The sequence below is a fragment of the Tinamus guttatus genome, unplaced genomic scaffold (assembly GCF_059628265.1).
Source record: "Tinamus guttatus ecotype Peru unplaced genomic scaffold, ASM5962826v1 Tinamus_guttatus_pri_ptg000497l, whole genome shotgun sequence".
Taxonomy (NCBI): domain Eukaryota; kingdom Metazoa; phylum Chordata; class Aves; order Tinamiformes; family Tinamidae; genus Tinamus; species Tinamus guttatus.
Genome location: NW_028289031.1, coordinates 51,485 through 74,079, shown reverse-complemented (window position 1 = coordinate 74,079; position 22,595 = coordinate 51,485). Strand labels below are relative to the sequence as shown.

General features: G+C 39.8%; 1 protein-coding gene across 1 annotated transcript; it reads right to left on the bottom strand.

Moving 5' to 3' along the window:
* Positions 1-20,998: 20,998 nt before the first annotated feature.
* Positions 20,999-22,057, bottom strand: RNF182 (ring finger protein 182). Its single transcript, XM_010228234.2, has one exon. It carries the CDS (start codon positions 21,797-21,799, stop codon positions 21,062-21,064), a length of 738 nt encoding a protein of 245 aa, XP_010226536.1. The 5' UTR covers positions 21,800-22,057; the 3' UTR covers positions 20,999-21,061.
* Positions 22,058-22,595: the final 538 nt, after the last annotated feature.

The following is a 22,595-nucleotide window of genomic DNA, read 5'->3' as shown; positions in this document are numbered from 1 at the left end:
TGCTGGAATTCAGTGTCAGAAGCCTGATTCAGTGTCAGAGGTGCTCATCTGTTTAGCTTCCAATGACCAACAAAGCTCTAGGTCTAGACACAGGGGAGAAAGAGCTTACTTAATCATCTGCACAAAATTCACCTTTCGCTTGGAGCCAGAAGCTCAGTTCTGGGGAGCAGGACAAAAGCATTACCAGCTCACAGTGATGAATACATCTAGAGATGTACTCAGCCTGATAAATATTAATGAATGCTCTCTTTTTTTTCCCCTTCCCTGTAGGAAATTGCAAGATTATGTATTGTCCCTATAAAACAGGTATTTGCTCTTAAAATAGTTAGTCCATGACTTTTTTTTTTAATATGTGTATTTTTTCTAAGAGTTCCTACAGTTCAGTAGGGTAAGTGGACCAGCTCGCTTAAGAAGTGAAAGATTTTAAAATGTTTTGCTTAATATAGTTTTGTCTCGAAGGAAACGTGCTAAAAGGCAAACCCAGGCACTGAATCTTGCAAACCTAAGTTCAGTGCCTTGAGCTTTGGGCTTATTCTTTGCTCACTTTTACCATTTAAATGGGACCTCGTGTTGTTTCTGAGTACTGATTCAGGAGCTAAGTGGGTTCCAGGTGTGGAATTTCTGTATTGCAAAGTGCTCCGTGCTCTCCCCGCCACAGATGAGAGCTGCTGGGGTCCACGTGTGCCGAGTGCTGACCTTGAGGGGATGCAGCGCAGCCTCCAACATCAGTAACAGCTCTGCCCGGCTTGTGTTTCTGAGCATCTCCTCTGCAATCCAGCACATTTCATGAAATCTGCTGAGATTACTCCTAAGAAAGACGGATGTAGATGAATTTTCAGAAAGTAAGGGGCAAAGTTATTCCATGTTTTTTTTTAAAAAAAAGGCAAAGCAAAATACCATACCTCAAGATGATCACTCAAGTTGTAATGCTTGACAAAAACAATCAATATGGGGCCTGAACAACTATTACATCTTCCCAGAGAGCTGTATTCACAAAGAACATTACTCAGAGAATTAAAAACTTTTAGCAGTACTAGTTCCACAAAATATTTAGATTTTGTTTATTATTATGATTCAAGGCAGCCCTTTGGAGTGCAACAGGAGAGGATACATATCATTTCCATCTCAGCAGAGAACAGAACCTATGATCAAAAACAGACACAGAGAGAATTCTCAGCAATAGTTTTTGCTGCATCTTCACTTGCAGACAGAACTGTTGATGGGAGCATGATCTAAATATTTCACATCCAATATAAGTCTAGTCTTTTTCTTGTGATATAATATTGGAGATACAAACAGCTGGAAAAAAAAGATACATTTTTGTTGATTGATAGGAATGCAGAATGTCTAGATAGGGAATTTTACACATACCAGAATCAACTCTGTAATGTCAAGAAAGTCACTTGAGATCCCGTATTCTGACAGCAATTTTATGGCTGGCCTTTAGCCTCTGGAATTTATCGAGTTTTCACAGTCTGATAGAGCGAAAAGCTGATGACTTTTTGCCTTCCTTATGAAGACCCTTTTTTTTTTTTCTTGAGAAGGTCTGTGGTCGTGGTGGGGAGAATCTCACTGGTATAGAAATATGATTTTAGCATTTCATTTGCCAAGAATATTTATAACTACTTATTTTGAGTGGCAATTCCGCAGTTTGGTGTTTGAGTGTTATTTTTGTAAACATAATTTGTAGCTGTGTAAAAGGTGCTGAGGGTGCACTTCCAGAACCCTTTTGCGCGTATGCAGAAAATAATGAATAAATAAATAAATGCTCCTTTCACATGACCTCATTAAGAGCAAAGCCAAAAACCAGCAAGGGAAAGCCAGCTGGGCAGCATTTGCCCAAGCCACTTTATTATGACATTGTTTCTATTCCCGTTGCATCTGAGGGCCTTAGTCCCAGGTAGGACATGAACGGTGCTAAGTGCTGCACAGAAATAAAAAAAGGATGCCTTTGCTCCAAGGGGCTTTTATAGCAGCCGTGGCTAAAGCAGAGCACTGCAGGGCGGTAGGACCCAGGAGCATTTTTCAGAGCACAGAAGTGTCTATCGGCACTTTCCTTCCAAGCAGGCTCAAGGACAAATGGGATCTACGCTGCAACAGCCAAGCTTCCCGTGCAGCTAGTGTCCATAGGCTCATGCTGGCTTAAGAAGACCCAAGCTGTACACGTACTGTGCTTTAAAGAGGTGAGATAAAAACCAAATGCTAATCAAGCAGCTATGCAAAGAGGAAGCAGAGACGGCTCACATTTTTAAGGCAGTGCTGTTGATGGATTTTGCTTATGTAAACACTTGTGATCAAGTTTTGTATGTCTACAGCCATCTGAAATTTTGCATAGCTGCAGACTGAACATCTGCATAAATCTGAATGAAGGGTTTAGAAAACAAATAGGAAGATTATGTATCAAAAGAGAATCTTTGTTGCAGCACTTTAGAGCTCAGACACACACAGACAAACAGAAAAATCAGACACGTTATATGAAAGGAACAGGATGAAATAGTGTTTTCAATACATATCATCCACCTGGGCATTAACTCTTATCATCTGTTACCTGTATCCTCAGGTCTGAGTCAAGGTGACCTACTGATGATAGTACAGAAATTGTTATTGATTGTTAATCCAGTCTGTATAGTTCCAATAAATAAATCTGGATACGTATCTGTGGAGATAAAGGTAAATGGATTCACCTTCAAATTTCCAAGTAGCAGCAATGCAGATCAGCTACATACTGCCGGAGCCCCAAGATTCATTAGGCCACAGGTAGCTCCACAGAGCCCTGTGGCAAGTCACGCTGTTCAAAATTAACTAGTTGCCAGGATGCAGGAGACTTCAGTGGCCTGAAAGTTGAATCTTTCTTTGGGCATCCCTGTCACGACCAAATTTGTCTCGTGGGTCTTCAGTTGTGTCCTCCCAAGTGGCCATTGGATCTCACCACTACATGTAATGTGGCGAAAGTAGAGAAACGTGAGTGACTGGTGACCGCAGAGGCAATCAAAGAAAACAATTACATCTTTTCTGTATGAAAAAGAAAAAACTATAGAATATGATTTGACAAGCTGTGTGTTTCTTGGCAAAACACATGCGTTGTTAAAATGGTCCAGAGCTGCGCTGGTGGGAGCTGCTGAGAAATAACCTCCACCTTTTTTTCTAGAAAGGACAACTAAAAGCATTCCTGCAGAAATCTGAGTTTTTGCCCTGATTGGGGAAATTGGAAATGAAAATTTGAAAAGATTTTGGAAATCAACCAGAATCTTTTTCTTTTCTTTTGTTAACCTAAATTAAAGCGGTTCATTCTAGGTCAGAATAACAGCAATCTTGGCTGTTGCTTTATTTTACAGCAGCCAGTTTATCCCTAGATGAGGTTCTTGGGCAGGAGGAAGCCCCTGGGTACCCTGTGATGGCCCAGTAGGCCCTGTAGATGGCTGTGACGGTCCCCCAGCTGTGAGGCGTGAGGAGGGATGGAGATTTGGGCAGTGAGGCCCTTAGACACAGGCACAGTTCAGATGGACCCACTTTCATTTTTGGCAGTGTTGTAAACTTCCAGGGAAATGAAAATTCCACTGAAATTATCTTTGGACAGTAGGAATGGGGCTTGCAAGTAACTGGTGGGTTAAAGTTACTGCAAGTGGGAATTTTAATCCTTCAAGTAGTCTTGAGTCCTTTGGTGACTGACCAAAATCTGCATTTTAAATACAGTCGACAAATAATGTCTCTGTAGCTTATTCATATATCGTCCATACACTTTTCCCAAGAATATTTCTTCAAAGAAAGGTTGTGTTTGAAACTATGCTGGAAGTGAACGACTAGCAAGCAAATAGCAGGGGCCCTTATTTCACACTGCCAGTTAGAAGGGTATCTTGCGCTGCTTGCGTGGCTGACAATGTGCTGTCAAAATCACCACTGGCCTCTTGAGCTTCTTCCTCCATTAGCTCCTATTGTCTTTAGTGTAAGATGCCGTAATTCTTCCACTGCTTTGAATAAATAATAATTACAGTTCAGTAATTCTTTTTATTGGATAGCTTAATTAGTCTCTGTAGCTGACTGGGGCTTTTTAATCTTGAAGATAGATGTGATTTAAGGAGATGAAAAACAAACAAACAAAAAAACCACACAAAACAACTTTCCTTCCAAGATCACAATTCTGTTTCTCAAGGAAATTTGGAAAAATAACATACTATTTAATGAAGCATTTTAACTTCTTTTCCTAGGCAGCTGCCAGTTCCTAGCTTGTTGACATTTTTCTTTTGCTCTCTTGGGTCTCAGTTGGAAGATGTCTTGAGACACAGATAACATTTTTATCCTTAAGTCATCTTCTCCTTGGAATGGTGCCACATGTATAAAGCATCTGACACACAAAAGACAACTAAGCTCTTGTACAAGTCTATTAAAGTCTGTGGAGTTACAGTAAGAATGCATTTGCCCCAAAGAAGTATTCTGCAATGTAATGCAAAGCCTATCAGACTGGGTACAGACAAAGAAAATACCAGTCCCGCATTGTCGCACTGTTTAATTCTATTTTCATTTTTAAATCAGCTCCAAAGCCTGCTGGCTGCTAGTTTCTATTCTACATAGGTTTTTATTTTGCAGTTGTCACCATAATATCTGCGAATCTTCCAAAAACACATTAAATAATGTGACTAACATTGAGTACGTTTGCTTTCTCATCTTTCTCGAATGCCGCAGGAAAGGTCTGTTTATGATGAATAATTATCAGGAGGAAAAAGTATTTGTCTGCTAAGACCGTTAAGAGGGGGAACAACAATTTTCACACAGAGAACCAAATACGAGGGAAAAAATGTTTCTTTTCTGCAGCTCATGAAGATAAGTTTAGATTAATAATCCTTTAGAACAGCTTCACGATGCCTTTACGTGCACAGCATTGCTCTGAGGCAATGTCTGGAAAGCAGCGGCGAAGCTCTGGAGTCAGGGATGGGAGAGGGGCATCTCCCTGGGGAAAACACCTGGCCCCTCCAAGACGTTCCCCCAGAGAGCCAACCAGGAGAGCGGAGAGCTCGGCCTCGAGCCCGGGGTGGAAGAGGCAGCAGCTGGGAACGCTCGCGCTCTCCTCGCCCGGAATACGGTGGAGACGAGAGCCTCAGCCATTCACGCAGCCGAATCAGAAACAAAGCAGAACTTGTCTGAGCAATCCTCTCGAGGCACAGAAAAAAAAAATGAAAAATGAAAAAAAAAAGTGGAGAATGATCATAAAGAGCAGAATTTCCACTTTGTTTTGGGTGGCTTGAAGCAAAGTGTGTGCTTAAGCCTCAAATTTGATTCTCTGAATGCGTCTGATAGATGATAAGTCATGCACTTGTTTGATCATCTACATTTGAAGATTATACTTGAATCTCAGCAAGCACAGGAATTGCTACTCTCTAATTTAAATTCAACTGGGTAGCATCTGTACAGACAAGCTAATTGCAGAGATTTTTCTGAGGTCCTTACATGAAACATTTCCCTCTCTCCATTTGGGAAGCGAGGCTTTCGCCAGCTTTGCAGATAATCTCTGTTCCAGTTCATGCTTTTCAGTATCATGTTTTCCAGTTTCAAGTCAGGTATTTTTGTGAATTTGATTTCATTTTCTTGCCCAGAGCTGGGAGATAATGTCAGTGGTTTCCCCTGGCAATTGTTTTCTTGCCTAAGAGTATTTCTCTTCATTCTTTCATAAAGCACAAGCCCATTCATCAAATTTCCTGCACTCCAGTGAGTCCTGTCTTTATAACTGCCGAAGTTTCTGCTGGTTTGGGGTTCTCTGCAGTATGATTTATTTCAGCAACGTTTTAAAAAGACAGTAACTTAAAAAAAATAATAGAAGGAAAATGAGGGATTTGATATGCAAGATGAAGTTGTCTCCAAATTAATCCGGCTTGGAACTGTTGCAGGGAGTGACTCAGCCCACTGCTGTGGGTGCTCTTCCTGGAGGATGCATTACAGCAAGTTTTTTTGTCTGGCAGTTTACGTTAAGTAATTAACAGAGCTGAAAAAGTGTGGGCATCTTCAGAGCCAGCCCGGCTCCTGAGGAGCTGGTCAGGGGCTGAGGAATATTGTCTTAACAAAGAAAATCAAGCTGGTGAAATGCAATGAAGTTGTCATCTGCAGTGGCTTTCTCTCTGGTGCTAGAAGTCATAACCTCACTTCAGCTACACCACTGCTGATGCCAAATATCACAGAATGATATTTATAACATTCAAACTGATATCTTAAAAACAGTTCTGTCCTGAGATATTCCAATATTTTGTTTCAATAGTACCTGACTCTTTGAATTCCAAATTTTGTCATTCAAACAATTCACCTAGTCACTGTCCATAAAAACAAAAACAACAACGAAAAGTGTTTTAAATATTGTACTGAAAGCGTCACCAGGATCAGCTCTTGGCTGAGGCAGTTGAGGCTGACTTTGCAAACACCCAAAAGCGACTAGCTCACCCTGCCTAGTTTATTCACTTTTAGCTTTACGTGGCTTTCTTCTTTATTATTTTCTCATTCATGGTGGAACAGAAAGTATATTCTTCTCCTTGCTCTGAGAATTGTATTGATAATATATTTTAGAGAGAAAGAGCCATGAATGCACCTTGCCTCACCTTTCCCCCATGAGCCTGTTGGTGAAAAACCACATAAAATTCTTGAAACTAAATTGCATCCAGAACTCTTGAGGCAAAGGCAGGAGCAGTTTCAGAAAGAGCTAGACAAAAGAAGCAAAGACAAAAACAAACCAACACAGCCTTTTATCTCTTCTATTCCATTCCCCAGTTTTCCAGCTGTAACTCTTTATCTTCCATGAGATAAAGAAAAGTTTAGATCAAAACTATTCCTATCATTTAAATGCTATAACAACCTGCAATCTCCAGGCTTTCGGGCCTGTGAGGGATTCAGTAACCACCTTTTGTTCAGCTCCTCAGTTTCTATCATTTTCATTCCAGTGCCTAAGACAGCACGTTACAGAAATCTCTGGGTTGATTTCTACTTGAGCAGAATTAGATAACGCTAAGTGTTATAAAAGTGCCTGTTACTAACTGAGAAGATCTCCCTAATGAGCACCAGGGTATCAATGATTTACACCTGTTCTCAATTGCCATCCTCCACGTTCATAAAGGGCTGCAAGATCACCTCCCTCTCCTTTCAAAAGCATTCTGTTTTTACAGGTTCCATATAAAATTTCATGATAAATTGTAAAATGGAAATGTACTGTGGCCAGGGGGATGGATTTATTTTGTCATAATATTATGACAGCCTACTTAATTGTTTTATTGCTTGAAACTCTGAAGATAATATTGTGCTAATGCAGAAAATCAGCAGAAAGCTGTGGGAAGGTGCTAGAGCATTCAGCACCTGTGGAAGGTAAACGAGCTTTATATTGCTGCTGCAGTTTTAAGGGGGAAAAAGGGACGATCTAAAAAAGTCCCCTGTAGACTCATTAAGATACATTCTATTTGCACATTAGTATATTGTGCTAAATTTAGTTGCTAATATTGATGCCAAAAACAACTAATACTAATGCAAAGCTTGTGCAACATCACACTTTAATAAAATAAAAATAAGTCAATTTAAAGAGTTAGATTATACCAAACTAATTGGTAGCTCAAGACTAAACAAGCCAGTAATTAACAGCTTTATGTTACAAACACTGTCAAAAGACAATAGAGAAAAAAAACTTACAAATACCACTGCTAGTAAGGATTTAATACTTTTTTTTCCCCCTCCGTTTTACTAGCTTAGAAGAATAGATGCCAGTAGAGAAATCATGCCAGATTAATGTTGCCTACTATGGTTATATTCAGGAAGAGTCTAAAATTGAAGCTAAGTTCACCTTTATATTTAAGTTCATCCGTATTTATAGAAGTAAATATAGAGAAACGACCTAAACATATGCTTGACAGCAGCATGTGTTAAGACTACATTTCATACAGCACGTACAGGGAATACTTTCCTTACTTAGAGCTGGAAAGATATAATCCTCATTTTAAACCCTTCCAATTAAATCAAAAAAAAAAATTAGTCAACATGTCAGTAGGAATGTTATAGTGTAAAACAGTCTCCTCTCCAAAACAGAGCCAATAAAAATGAGACAATTCTTGTTAATATGTGGCCAGGTCCTATGGGGAAATTAGCAGAAGATTCAGGATTGATTTGTTGCCTACAGGATGGTGAATTCACTGCCTTTGACGGAACGTTTCATTAATTACATTAGAAAAAATATATGACATGGGCTACCAATCTTAATGGAGTGGCATTGAGCTTCTATAAGCTAGACAATAAATTTGAAGGGGGCTTATCAAAGCAAGGACACATTCATTAGTTAGTAGTTAGTAAAAAGACAGCTTGTATTTCTCCCAGGTGTCAGGTGCTTGGAACCAGCCTTCTGCAATGTTATGGAGAGAAATGGGAGCAATTCAAGGTTATCTCTGAACTTCTGGGGTGAATTTTCCTTTTGGCTTTGGACAACTATTTCTTACGTAGACTTCTTGCTGTCATATCATATTGCTTAAATGGGCATCTCGACTGCCTGGCAGACTATTCTAAGTGTTACTGAAGAGGAGTGGCAACAACATAGGGAAGAGCTAATAAATGGTCTCCCTTGCTTGCTCCAAAACAGTAGCACAGCTGAGGCTGACTATGGACTCATTCAATGTACTAGACTGGGCAAAACACACATTCAATCTGATTTTCAAGAAGGGAACACTGACACTTTGGGGTTTTATCCTAGCGAGGGCAATGTGCGCTTTCACCCCCTTTCCTCTCCTTACCAGATCTCTCTGCAGTTTTCAGCATTGCTGATCATGGCACACCACACCTTTTTTTTTGTCTAGAGAGCTGGCAAAAAATCAAGACATAATCACTAAAGTAATGTAATTTGTATTGGGAGGGTGAAACCAATGGCCAACAAGGAGAAATGGCATCTCTACAGCTAGACTCACCCTTGGAGACCCACATGGCTCAGTTCTTTCCCCAGCTCTTTTCAGTTCCTCTTCGGAGTCCCACAATTTGCTGGCCAGATGGTATGATGGGTTGGCTGAAGTGCTGGCAACACAAGCAAAGACGTTGATTGCACACAGGGCTCCTCGTTATCCAGAAGACCTAGTCCTTCACACCCTGGTCATCTCCCTGGTGTTCATCTTCAGGCAGGCACCAGTGCTTAGGAAATCTCACGTCTCGATGGTTCTGTCCAACTACTGCAAATCCCCTCTGCAGACTGAATTACACCTTCCTGCTTTCCCTATAATGCCGTCTTGAATGCTGAACTGTCAGATTTACCACTGCCATGATTTATGCTAACTGGAAGTTTACCTCCAACCAGCTTGTTGAGCTCCCTCCTCCAGCGTGAGAAGTGCTCAGACCAGAACTCACCTTGGTGGCACACAGAGCCTTCCCTGGACCTCCTGCGAGGGTCTGGTACCTCCCTTTCCACAGCCTTAGCGTTTTACCAGTTTTAGCAGCTTTGCTCCACCCCTAAGATGGAGTTCTCTGATTTTGTTGTCTGAAATATCCTCATAAAGTTATACATTGTGTTTATTTATGTTTCAAGAGCATGCCAGCAAGTTTTTATTTTTCAAGCTATTAAAAAGCAGGCATCCAATATGTGCGTTCCCCCCGTGTAGAGAAAAGAAGTGAGAGAAACCATCAGTGAACTCAGTAGTATCTGGCACTTCATATCCTGCGGGGAGGCAGAGCATATCGTGGTGTTGTGAGCGGGAATAGCAGAGAGTATTAGCCTTTGCAGCTAAGGCCTTGCACACCCGAGGAAGTCATATTCCCCATGACTGTTCCAAGCAATATTTGTCTATTCTAGAATCTGAAAGGATGGGAACATGGGTGTTTTGGCACTAGCACCTGCATGCTCAGTATACTTGCATTAATTTTTGTTGTGTCCGTGTTACCTTGTTGTAGTGTCTGAAAGAGCTGATGCACCTCAGGCACGTTATTGACTGTCTGGATCCTTGCTCACTGAATATGAGCTGGTAGCGTATCTGGTTTGTAATTAAAGTGCTGCAGTGGGATTAACAGCAAGAACTTCTGGCGTGTTATGTACTACAGAAGATTTTGTCAGCTAGAGGAATTCAATGGGAAAGTCTTACAACAAAGCTACTAAACAAAGAAATGCTTGTGAAAGTCTCTTTTAATAGCTATATGCATATATGCTCCGTAAAGCTGAAAGAAAAAAAAAGACATAGTTGAAGTGTTTTAACTCATCTGTCACATATACTAGGCAGTTAACTTGAAAGAGGTTTAAACATGCTAACAACATTGCTGCAATCATTTTTTTCCTGTTTTCAATTCTTTCTAATTTTTGATAGTGGACATACAGGATCTAGTGCCTCTATCAATGTTTTTTGCACAAGCACAATGCAGGCTTGTTTTAGATGGCCATACGGGGAGCAGTAGGAAACATTCCCTGCCCAAGGATTCAAGCACAGATTCTTGGGTCCAAAAGAATTTTCTCACATCAGGAAGAAATTTTAAAGAAGCAGATATTTGCCCACTTAACTGTTTTTTTTTTAAACAACCGCATTTGCCCTCACTGTGTCCCTTAATGTTTGAGACTCTGCATGATGGCTTGAAATAACTTTCTAAAGTCATTTTCACATTCTTGTTTATTTTGACTGAGTTCTTAATAGAATATAATGTATTCCCCAGAAACAATCCTTCTCTGGCAGACAAAAGCTCTAAAGTAAACACTCCATGATTTGAGCTTGGCAACAGTTGGAGAAAAACTCTTGTCATGAAAAAATTTCTTTTAATGTTGAAACAACTGGTTATGAAATAAATCTTAGATGATTTTTCAGGACATTCAAGTTCTCCAGTGTTTTTTTTTTCTCATTTTTTTCCATTTAGTTCCTTTTCTTTTTCTCTCTCTCTGTTGATTTCTTCTTATCTTCACTCTTATCTTTATTATCTTCAATTATTCAAGCAGAGACAAACTACTCGTGGGAGCATTGGACAGTGCTGTTTCCACATTCCACATTTAATATATATATCCTGAATGCCAGGTTAGGTAATGCAAATATTGGACCTACACGTGGCCATTATTGAGGAGAATAACCAATTTGATTTCCATTTTGTTAGTCATCATTTGATGATCTTGTGTTAAATATCCAGTTTTGATACTTTGCAGTAGTTTCATACCTTTTTATTCTTTGTTTATTAGATTTTGTTTTCTGAGCTAGTATCAAAACCCTTACTAATACCCAGATGTAGGACATACACTTTTTTTCCTAAATGCCAAGGCCTATTACCTTGCTGTGGAAGGAGATCAGACTCCCGGGATTTGTTCTTGATAAAACTCTTCTGTTTTCCCCCTCTTTACAAACCTTTAGCATACAAATGGCTTGATCAGGGGAACTGGAGAGAGCCAAAATTGCACTGTTCAGTAATTCCCATAGCATTCATTCAGTTTTATCAGCTTCTTTAGTTGAGACGAAGCTCATCTGACCTATCCAACAGGAAAACCTCCAACAACCAGTGACTCTCTCACCTATCCATAACCCACAGTTGACCATTCCTTAATGAAGGCAGAAGCAAAAAGAGTCTCTTTGCTCTCATATGTCGAGAGCATTTCCTCTGGATGTCAGTGGAGGTTACATTAGCCTCCACCTTCACATTTCCCCTCCCCATGGCACAGCCTCCCCTGCTCATTACACATTTCTGTCCCCACCATCATGCAGCCCTGGCTCCTGCTCGCCCATTTTCCCTTGCTCCCCCCCAGCTTGGGTTCCTACCCTTCCTGATTAGTCAAATACTGGAGCCACAAAATCCCTTTTATCCTGTTTGCTCCATGCTGTTTTTTTTTTCTTGTTGCTGTTGTTTTTTCGGTGGGTTTGCGGTAGTTTGCCATGCAGTCCAGTGGCAAAAGCTCAAGGAAGAGTGCCGTTTGTGATACAGGTTTTTGTGAAAGCCAGTTGCAGAACTGGCAAAAAAGTGACACCATACACTTCTCACCTTGGCATGTCAGAAACCTGGGGACTCTGAGTGGATCAAAATCGCAGTTACATTTCCCTTAAGAATAGACATTCACATTTAAAACTGGTTTGCCTCAAACCTCCACAGTCCATCTTCCGTGAGTGTATGAGCTTTGATTGCACAAATGTCAAAGCAAAGTTACAATTTTGGGCACAAATGTTTAGGCATTGCAAGTACTTGGGTCTCACACTGTTGAAAATCTATCAAACACCACCCCAATTTCTTGTAGACTACTGTAATCTACAATATTTGTCTATTAAGACAAACATTCAAAAAGGCATTAAGTTAAAGAAATAAACCAACAACTAAACATTTTCAGGAAACGGTGATTTTCATTTTGATACTCTGCAAGCAGGAAAAAGGAAGGTCTAAACTGATCATATAAAATATTTGATCTGAATTACTCAATCAGGTCCCATTACAGCATCGTTTAGTCTAACAATATGGAGTTTATAGCTTGTTCAAAGATGCAAGGAATTATGAAGAGAACCATGTAAGAAGCTAAGTGGAAAGCGCAGAACTCTGAACATCCCTGCAACAGTTATTTGTAAGAAATATAATAGTGAGGTGGGTAAAGGCAGCAAAGGGAGACTGGGGAGATGGTAAACACTAGAAACTAAGGTGCAAGGAAGTCCCTTTGGGACGGCAGGGAAGCAGCCCGGCAATTTGCAGGATCCTGCTATCCTGTTTTACCTGTTTCAGTGCTACCGATCAGTCCTTACTGTAAAAGGTCACATTCCCACAGGCATTGAGCTCACACAGAGAATGCCCTTTAATAGTAATACAGACAAAAGCAAAAGATAAGAGTAAAGCTGAAGCAGGTAATTTGGCCTATTAAAGAGAGAGCTATCATCTGACCCAACCTCATTACAGCTGGTTATGTTTCACCACCAGGGCAAAGCATTGCATAGCCAAGAACACTTAATGCACTATGAACTACTTACATTGGGGTAAATACGCAGTATACTGGTCTGGGAATTAAATGCTTTGTTCCCATTAATGGGAACACAAGGTTTCTTCCCTCCTTATTGTGCCTACTCCATAATATCCATGAGGCTGTTCTACCAAACTCACTCCTCCAGACTACTTTGGATACCCAGAAACACCTGGGAATGTACAGTTTTACTATATAGGAAGATTTCTTGAATGTGGCTGGCATCAAATGATTCAGCTGTTATCTCCTTGGCCAAGGCCACAGCAGTGATTTAAGTTTCAGACAAGGATATACAGCTGGCAGGTAGCATCTTTCCAGAAGCATTTCTGAATGTCGTCATTAAACAACACTTGGGAGAGCCGCCTTTCCCAGGCTTCCCTGCCTTGTTGCTATAGAGATATATAAACACGGGAAGCTGAGTTATAAGGGATGTACATTCCCCTTGTCATAACAGAGGCTCGGTCCCAAGTCAAATTCCCAAAACCTTTAATAAAACCAACTACTGAATATTTTGTCTTTAGGTCATTGACAAGAAGGATTAGTTTTCCTCCCTGTGTTGTATATAAGCAATTTCTGATATTTTCTGTATTTGAGGATGTGGAAGAGATGCTCTTTAGCTCTGAACATGCCAAGAATTCAGGTCTAGGCTTCTTTCATTTTCCTCTTTGGAGGTGACAAGCCTGCTGGCTGAGCACTATGGGCTGAACTTAAAAAAGCTGCCTCTTCTCTCAAAATGCCTGAATTTCTGATGTGGTAAAAATGAAGCTGAAAAGAAATATTTAATATTTTAATGAAAAAAATAGGGAGAAAAAAAGCCTTTTTTTTCATCTCTACACTAGAAATAGACAAAGACTGTACACCTTTTTCCAAGGATGGTTTAGTCTCAACTAAGAGTACGTTTAGCTCACAACTCAGGTCTCAAAAATCTGCAACTATCTCCTGAGATCTGGATGGAAATCAGAAAGCTGATTTCTCTCATACACTTTCTTCTTTTATCTTAAACATATGTGGTTGAGTGATCACTTTAAAAAAATCTGCCTTTTGTTTAGTTTTCTATAATCTTCCTTTAAGGAAAATATATTCTCATGTAATAGGCAAAAGTATTGTGTCCTATATGGTTAAAACACTGTGAAATACTAACACATACTCACTTTTTATCTATTTTTAAAGTGATGCTGTGAATAATAGGAAGGAAATCTAAGACCTCCAAATCCAGGCACTAATAAACATTCTTACCATGACAAATTGTTACTGAAAAATTATTTTTTTAATGAATGAAACAACTACTTTTACACAGTAATTCATTATTTCAGATGGTAATAGTTACACTTTCGCCTTTTTCTATCATGGTAGAGTTTCTGTGTCTGAAAGATTATGCTGTATATCATTGTTCCGCTCCCGAAACAAAAGTTAACAAACAAAAAGAAAACTCTACACTGTGACTTTCCTTTTCTTTGTAATCACTCTCTCCCCACAAAAAAGACAGCTGTAGAAGGCAAGCTTACAGCAAATCAAGCTCCTTTCATAAAGCTCCTGTTATATATTTCCTTTGGCAAACCCCAAACAACAAACCACAAAAAAACACAAACTCAAGAGGTTTCCAAGCTCCGTAGTGCCACACACAAGAAGGTGTATTGGAAGAAGCATCAGTGTCTATTTTGCATGCATTTCCCACCAAAAGCTGTTAGACAGTTTTTGGATTGCCAGATCTTTCTCCATGAGCCAGTTTCAGTGTTTCTTTATAATGTATAGTACTGCTTTGTAAAGTAACCATCTTTTGAACGCAAGGCCGTATGAAGTACGTGTATTCATCTAAGATTACCTTAGTCACATTGCTCCTTCATGTCATTTGAGATAGCCAGAGGATTATCAAAGATGTTGTAATTAAATTGGAAACACGGTGTTTCTGTTGTCAAGATGTGTCAATTTTCATGCATAAATCTGATCCCAGAGACATACTCTCAAAGCTGTCTTTCCAAACTTTCGTCTTTAAAACTGGATTAATTTTTTCATCTGGGCTAAATTGTCAGCAGAAACTGCCTTGCAGTAGCTGGCACTCAGTCCAGTCTTGTCTCTTAGTAAGGTAAGAGTTCTGACATGGTACAGTTCTCTCACAGAGGTTTCCTTATAGATAGAATTTTATTTATATTTTAAGTATATTTCTACTAAAAGAGGTAGTCTTCTCTTCTAGAAGAAAAAGCTCTACCAATGAAACTATGCTGCTTGCCTCAGCACTTCTTGACATTTCAGGATATTGCCACAAACGCCCTCGGGAGAACGTATTTCTTCACTTCCATTTAACGTATTTCACTCCTTAATGTGGAGAGAAGCATCAGCTGGGATTTACCAGAGAATATGTTTTACTGATACGTGGCCTACCATCTCAGTGAAAGATTAGCTGTTCAGAAACTGGTTGCTTCTCTCTCATGTTACTTGAGCAACACAGATTATGAATTATCAAAAGCTGTGAGAAAAAAAAAATGATACATTTCACAGATTTTATACAAATTCAAGGAGTGGGTGTTGAATAAAGGCATTACATTATGAAAAAGAAAAAAAAAAAGCTCCGCATGAAGAAAACATTTCCTAACAGAGATGTCTGTTAAATGGCTGAGAACTCCCTCAAGGGAAGAGGTGGAGGCCTCATCACTTCAGTTATTTAAAATCAGACTAGACAAAGCATTCATTTCTAAGATGCTGAGGAAATGGAAAAAAAAAATGATTTACTAGGCTTTTTTTTTCTGTATATCTCTGATTTCTATGATTTGATACATTTTTATTTTAAATGCAAACCACATTGTATAACACAAGAAAGAGTCAGAAATTCTAGAAGACAATTTTGGTTGAAGTGTTGCCAAACACAATGAAATTTGATTTAAACTGATATTTATGCTAACAGTTCAAACTACACAATGACTCCTCCTTGTTTAAGGTCTAGGACTGAAAGCTTCATTACTGTCAGGACGATGGCTAAGACTGCTAAAGGATCAAACTCAATCTTGTGCAACTGTTATTGAAGCATAAAATCCAGCCATTAAAAAAATCTAATCCTTTAGTCATAAAAAAATGTAGTGTGTTTAAAGTACCTTGTTTTCAGGTGCCAGCCTGCATTTGCACAGGTAAAGACTGCTACGGATTTATTTTCTATGCCAGGATCTTTAAGCTGTGAAGATCCAGCTTTTGATATGGGAAAGTGATGCAAAAGGCAGAATGGTGCTTTATAGAGTAGGAGGTTTTGTGCCTAAAGTCTGACAAACCCATAAACTCCCTGAGGAATCACCGGCACTAACTATTTACTGATGGTACACAAAGGATAACACTTAATCTGCTAATATAAAAGCTGACTCTAAAAAAGGATGAGTCTCTTTCAAATCTTCAAATGCCTTTAAATGATTCCACAATTCCCACTTCTCTCTCTCCTTCATTTTTTTTCCCCAAAGGCACTGAACTATTTAAAACAAATAGTTCAGGCATTGGGGATTACATCTTGCCTTGTAAAAATAGGAAGAAATTCTGTAATAAAATTGGAGAAACTTTAAAATAGCTAAAATAAACCTGTTTTAAGAGTGCAACACTCATCCATCTGAAAAGGAAGATGAAATAGTGACTTACAGCTGCTATACAACATATCAAGAACTGCAATTCAAGTGAACTACCAGAGACCGTCCCAGGTAACACAGGGGAGGACATCAGGTCGTCGTGGTCCTTGGGCCTGGGACAGACCCTTGCTAGTTTTGAACCAGACAAGACAAGACATAGTCGTATGTCATATGTAGTCATATGTTTTACTTGTTTTGACACCAAAACTGTCAGAATCCATTTAAAGTGTTTTAATCCTCTGCATCCCACTCACTCACATCCTGGCTACAATTTGGCATCTTCTCGGTTTTAGTGTCACTTTTCTGGACTGAACTGCAAACTCAGTGTAGCAGAAAGAGTTGTTTCATTTCAGAATGCTGCTTACCTGCAGTTGCATAAAGCCTTGGTCTCAGCGCAGCAGAAAAATCATGGGTAAAAGTGGCCGGGGCTGGAACGGGGAGCAAGAGCTACTTAAGACAGTGAAGTGACCAAGGGAAATTTGCACTTTTAAGTGAGATGAATCTAACCCCAGGAAAAAACAAACAAACAAAACAACAACAAAACCCAGAAAAACCATAGTTCTGTACCCTAAAAGTGGAAAACCCCTCAAGCACAAAACCAGCCAGCTTCCTGTGACCTCCTCGGTTCCCCTTTGTGTGGTTTGGGTGACGTGTGGCCACTCAGCGTTGTTTTCCTGTACTACGCTTGCCTGGTTGGCTGGGTACTATTGGACTCGTTTGGATCTTCTGGTTATAAAGCCCATCGGGAAGACAGTGGATTCATGGTCATATCGTGGACGCCTGGCCACCCTGAAGCATGCCAGCACTGTTATGAGGACAATATTTCACCTAATTTAAGTAATTTATATTAGTATACCTAGTTTTGCAGATTTATAATTAATACAGTAGGACAGAGTTCCGAATGCAGCTAACACAGACATGAGCCCTTATTTTGGTCAAACCTGTTTATAAGATCAAGATCTTTAAATGGCATCATAGAGGGAATATGCCCAAATCTAAAGACATCTTTTAATTATAAAGTCTAATACTTTCTCGTTTAGAAAGTAAAAACATTCAAGTGTGCTAGCAGTACCACGTGACTTTCCTTTTTTTTTTTTTTTTAAAGGACAGTCTCTTCCCAGGCAGAGACCTCTGCTTCTCAGCCAGATCCTGCCTATGATCCCATAGCCCCTCCTCACCTTTGCAGATGTCCAGATGTCCCTTAACTTGGCTGTTGGCCCCACACCCTGCTCCCTTCCCCCTCAACTCCCAAGTCACAGCCCTGAAGCTTCCTGCACAGTCCATTACCTCCCTCATCGTCTTCTTTCCCTGTAACCTGCCCTTGGTCACCTCATCTTCGGGCTCTAGGTTCAGCCACACTTCAACGAGAGCTCCATTCCCTTTGGAGCCCTGCTCAGGTGAAGGTCCAGCTCAGGATGTCCTTTCAATACAGGTCCAGTGGCTCCCACTCACCATTCAGCCTTAGCCCTTAGGTGACACCAGCATATCGCACTGGAAATTAGCATTTAGTGAGGATATAGTCCATATCCATAGGGGAGGCAGGAATTAAAAACAAAACAAACACCTCATTTGGGCTAAAATAATTCTGTGGTCATGAGTCAACAACACTTTGCACCTTGTGAGTTACGTGTCTGGGTGAAACAGGAGTAACAGCGAATTTGGCAGAATTATTTCACTGCCAATGAGACAAGAACCATGGGGTTTCAGTTCTAGGAATTCTGGATGGTCCAGAATAGAAATAGAAAGAGAGAGAGAGAGAGAGAGAGAGAGAGAGAGAGAAGAAGTAATATCTGAAATTCTTTTAGCCTCAGTCACAGAGCAAATATTTTCTTCTGTCTTCACAAATAATTAAGATTTAGACCTGCTGGCTAATTCTCTATGGCCATATCATAAGTCATAGAGGAATTTTACAAGGTCTTGGCTGTAATAATATGGCTAAGCAGTAGAATAGCTATTTAATCAATACATTTTTGCACTCTCACGTTTTTGAGAGGATTAGTATTGTGGCACAGTCTAAAATAACAGTGTAAATTTAACAGGTTAGCAGTCTTAGATATAGAAGTCTTAGATATAGTGAACCAGTGTCAACTAGTACTGCTACAGTGCTGAAATTAGGCTTCATTTTAAAACATTACAAAATGGAGACTAGGCTCCATCTTATAATGTCTTATAATGGAGTAGAAAACATCTGGTGCTCGAGCTGAGAAAATTATCATTAACCTGGAAAAAAAAACAGTAAAAACATAAAAACATCCAGGAAAAGACAATAGGTGCAGACATGTTGTGCAGAGGTAAGACACGTGTCACACAGTTTCAGAACCTACTTTCTCTTTCAGCCAGCCCTTTATTTAGAGATAATATATTCAGACATAATGAACAAACCCTAAAGTATATAAATCCCCTAACACTACAAATACATATTTTCCCAAAGTTATGAAGTACTAAAAAACCATAGTTTTCTTTCTTTTTTTTTTTTTTTTTTTGACATGATTGTGTTTGGATGCTCAAAATTTATGAGTTCATAGATCGGTCACACCTTGCAGTATACCAAGACTGGAGATGATAACTCTTCTAACCACATGTACTTTACCACGAGCATTAAAAACAATTACTTAGGAATAGTCATTTCTAGGAATTCTGAAAATATTTTAGTTCTAATCATTAGCAAGTGATTACAGAAAAGACTAAAACGTTACCTTTACCCATTCAGTACATAGCTCTGTAACTTCATACACTTGAAAACTATAATCTTGCTAGATGTTTTCTTCTTGCATATGTGCATCTACACGTATATCTATCTGTGCACTATTATAAACTCAACTGTCAATGAAAGCAGGACCTTTAGATTTCAACATTTTTCGTATGTTTGTAACAGGACAGAAAACTGTTGATATTACATGTACCATCTACAAAAATCAGACCAGCTTGACTTCAAGTCTTTTGGATAGACGCAACAGCCACTTAATGCTTTCCTTTTCCCACTGGCAATTTTCATTTTTATCAACATTAATATGCTCTGAGAATATTGTTAGGCCATGCTTTTAGTCTTCATACCTCAACTCCTTTCTCCTCCTGGCACAATACTGAAAATACCAAACCTTGTGCCTGATCCAAAAGCCTTGTTTGCACTGATCAGCTGCTCCCTGTCATTTTTTATTCTGTTGTGCACAGGAAAATGAATTTTTAGTTATGGCACTGACTAGACCTAGTTGCACATAAACACTAAATATGTCTTTTTTTGTGTTCTTCCACTCATTTAAGAAATATCCTGAACACACAAATAAATTTTTTACGGCCTGGTTCTACTTGAGAAAAGGCAAACCAGTGATTCCTCTGAACGCAACCCATCAGATTACACTAATTTCTGCACATACAGTGCCATGATCTCCCTCTGGTGACAGATGAAGTTCTGGGTATTCAACACTCGGAAGCATTTTGCATTAAACAGAATCCTTCTCAAAGTAGTGGTACCTCCTGATTATGCTCATTCTGTGAACTCAGAAAGCAGCAAAAAGAAAGGTAATGAATTCAGAATTCTTCTGAAATTTGTATTAATCATCAAAGGTCCACTTCCTAGTGATGGAGGATAGAGATCTATGTTGGTCGCTAAAGTCACTTAAGGGAAAATCTCCCCTGCATCTACCAGAGAGCAGATGTGCACAAAATGAGCGAGGCCCCTCGCTAGGCGGGCGCATGGGCTGGACGTGGAAGTGCTCAGAAGGAGGAAGATGCAGCTGGGGAAGTCTGCAGAGCTCTGGACCTGTGAGGGGAAGCCCAGGGTGGATGCACACAATTAAAAAAATAAAAAATAAATAATAAAAGTGCATCCAGAGGAGAGGAAGTGTAAAGCTGGATCCCTGAAAGTTCCTATCATTAGGAGTAACTCAGAGGGAGCTGCAACCATAGGGGGAAATAGTGGGAGCACCAGTTTGGGGAAAGTGTTTTGGATGTTGTGTCTAGCATGGGGAAGAAATTATATTCCTCATGCCCAAGTTGCAGAAAACTCATAATCATTGGTCTCCCACAAATATTTCTGCTGTAATAAGAACTGGAAGAAGCAATGGTAATGTTGCTTATTCTTTTTATATATGCTAAGAAAGTGATTTCATTCACTAGCAGATGAAAATAACAGATATTTCAAAGCATGAGATGCTTTGGATGGAGAGATGCTGTCCTTTGACCTACAGGGTGCCCGTTATACTCATTTCTTCCAGGACTGATCCTGCAGTCTTAACTCATGTGAGGAGGCCAACAGAAGGCAAATGGTTACTTATTTGACTAAGGGCTGTGCAGCAGGCACCAAGTTTGGCAATTTTGCTTGATCCCTCTCTACAATATGGCCTTTTAAAATCAGCGCATTGATTTTATTTCCATTATTTAGCTTTAAAACAAAAAGGAAAAGAAAAAACCTGAGAAGATCATAAATATCAAATCAAAAATCAAATAGAAATAAAAAGACCATAAAACTTTCATTTAGTGGGATGTATAATAATATGAATAAATAAAAATACTAAGAAAGGCTAAATCAACGATGCTACATAGATGGCAACACATCTTACTTCACCGTTATTTGTTATCAAGAAGACATGCAGTCTAGAAATTCATGACAAACACACTGACAGAAGCCGTAAACCATAAGAATAACAAGGCTTGAAGGAACAAGGCTTACAAAGACAACCCCAAGGGTGACTTTCTTAGATACCAGCAAGTAAATCCCTAAAGGCAAGGAGCTAAAGTACAGCAAACCTAGCAACCAAACTAGCACCCGAATTGAAGTCTGGAAGAGCAAAGATGTGCAGTTCCACACTGTCCAGTTGTGCGATACAGTTGCAACAGAGTCAAAACTTGCAGGCCTGTAAAATTCCACCACAGGGGTTGCGTTCAGGGTCTGGGGACTTTCTCTTTGTACTTCCATGATCGTTATAACCAGGCAGTTGGAAGAGGTGTGAGAAGGACTAACGAGGGACGCCAGCCTTTTGGGGGTCAGCAGCAGTTCTGTTGGGTTGTCTGGCAGGCACTTCTTCCCCTTTCCCCCGCAAGCTAAATTCAGAAGGATGTTGTTGTCATCAGGAAGACTACTAACCTCGTCATCTGGCAGACAGGTTTCGAACCTACAAAAGGGGCACACTATGACTCCTTGAGGAGAGTCTCCAAAGTCTATGATCTTGCAAAGGCATTTGGCACATACTCGGTGACAGCACTCCAGCACTTTTGGTTTCCTCTGTCTCAGGTTATAGCGGTTGTAACAGATCTTGCACTCCAGCTCATCCGAGCTCTGGGGCTCCACAGACTCCTCTGCTGATTGAGCGGCCATTTCTTCTGATCGTTTTTGGACTTGCGGCAAGAGGAGTCAATGGACAATTATGTCACTTGGACTGATTTTTATTTTTTTTTCCTGATACTCATTTCACCCATGTCTTTCAGGAAAGGAGGAGATGAAATTGTCAAAAAGCATCAGGAGGAGTCATCCATTTTCAGCTTCTGCTAGAGATGCTGTACCATAATTCCGCTACTCCAAGCCAGGCATCCATGTAAAAAAGATAAGCTGGAATTCCTGTGTGGGAAAAAAAAAAAAAAAGGAAGAAAGAAGAAAGAAAAAAAGCTGTAGAAGGGGAAACAAAGGAGCTTTTTAAAAGCTTAACTCTTCTTGCTAGGAATACTTACAAGGTATTCTTCTCTAAGGCCATTCACCTACAGTTTTTTTTCTGTGGCATATGAGGTATATATTGCAGTCAAGATGATAAAAATTTGCTTCACTCTGCACACATTTTTTTTTAAACTTACGAGTAGCTTTGACTCCCTCAGCCCATGACATTCTCAGCAGAGGATGCAATCTAATCACTGATGTGCGACTCCCTCTCCTAAATTCAAGCACCTGTGTTCTCAGAACCGTGGGTACTGCACTGCATTGGGCACACTCTTAAACCCATTTCTAAGCACTGTGAATGAAGCGGTCTAGTACTGGGGTCCAGCTGCTTCGTCCGGCTCCCTCTGCCTGCAAAAAAATGCAGGCCAATGGAATATGAAGAAAAGTAAATTGTGTTTCTTCATTATTAATTTTAGTAAACGTTTGTTTTACATTTACTAAAACGTGTATTTTTTGTCTTCCT

Bases quoted from the DNA above. Each gene is read 5' to 3' on its own strand.
- RNF182 (XM_010228234.2), bottom strand. From the start codon at position 21,799: ATGGCCGCTCAATCAGCAGAGGAGTCTGTGGAGCCCCAGAGCTCGGAT.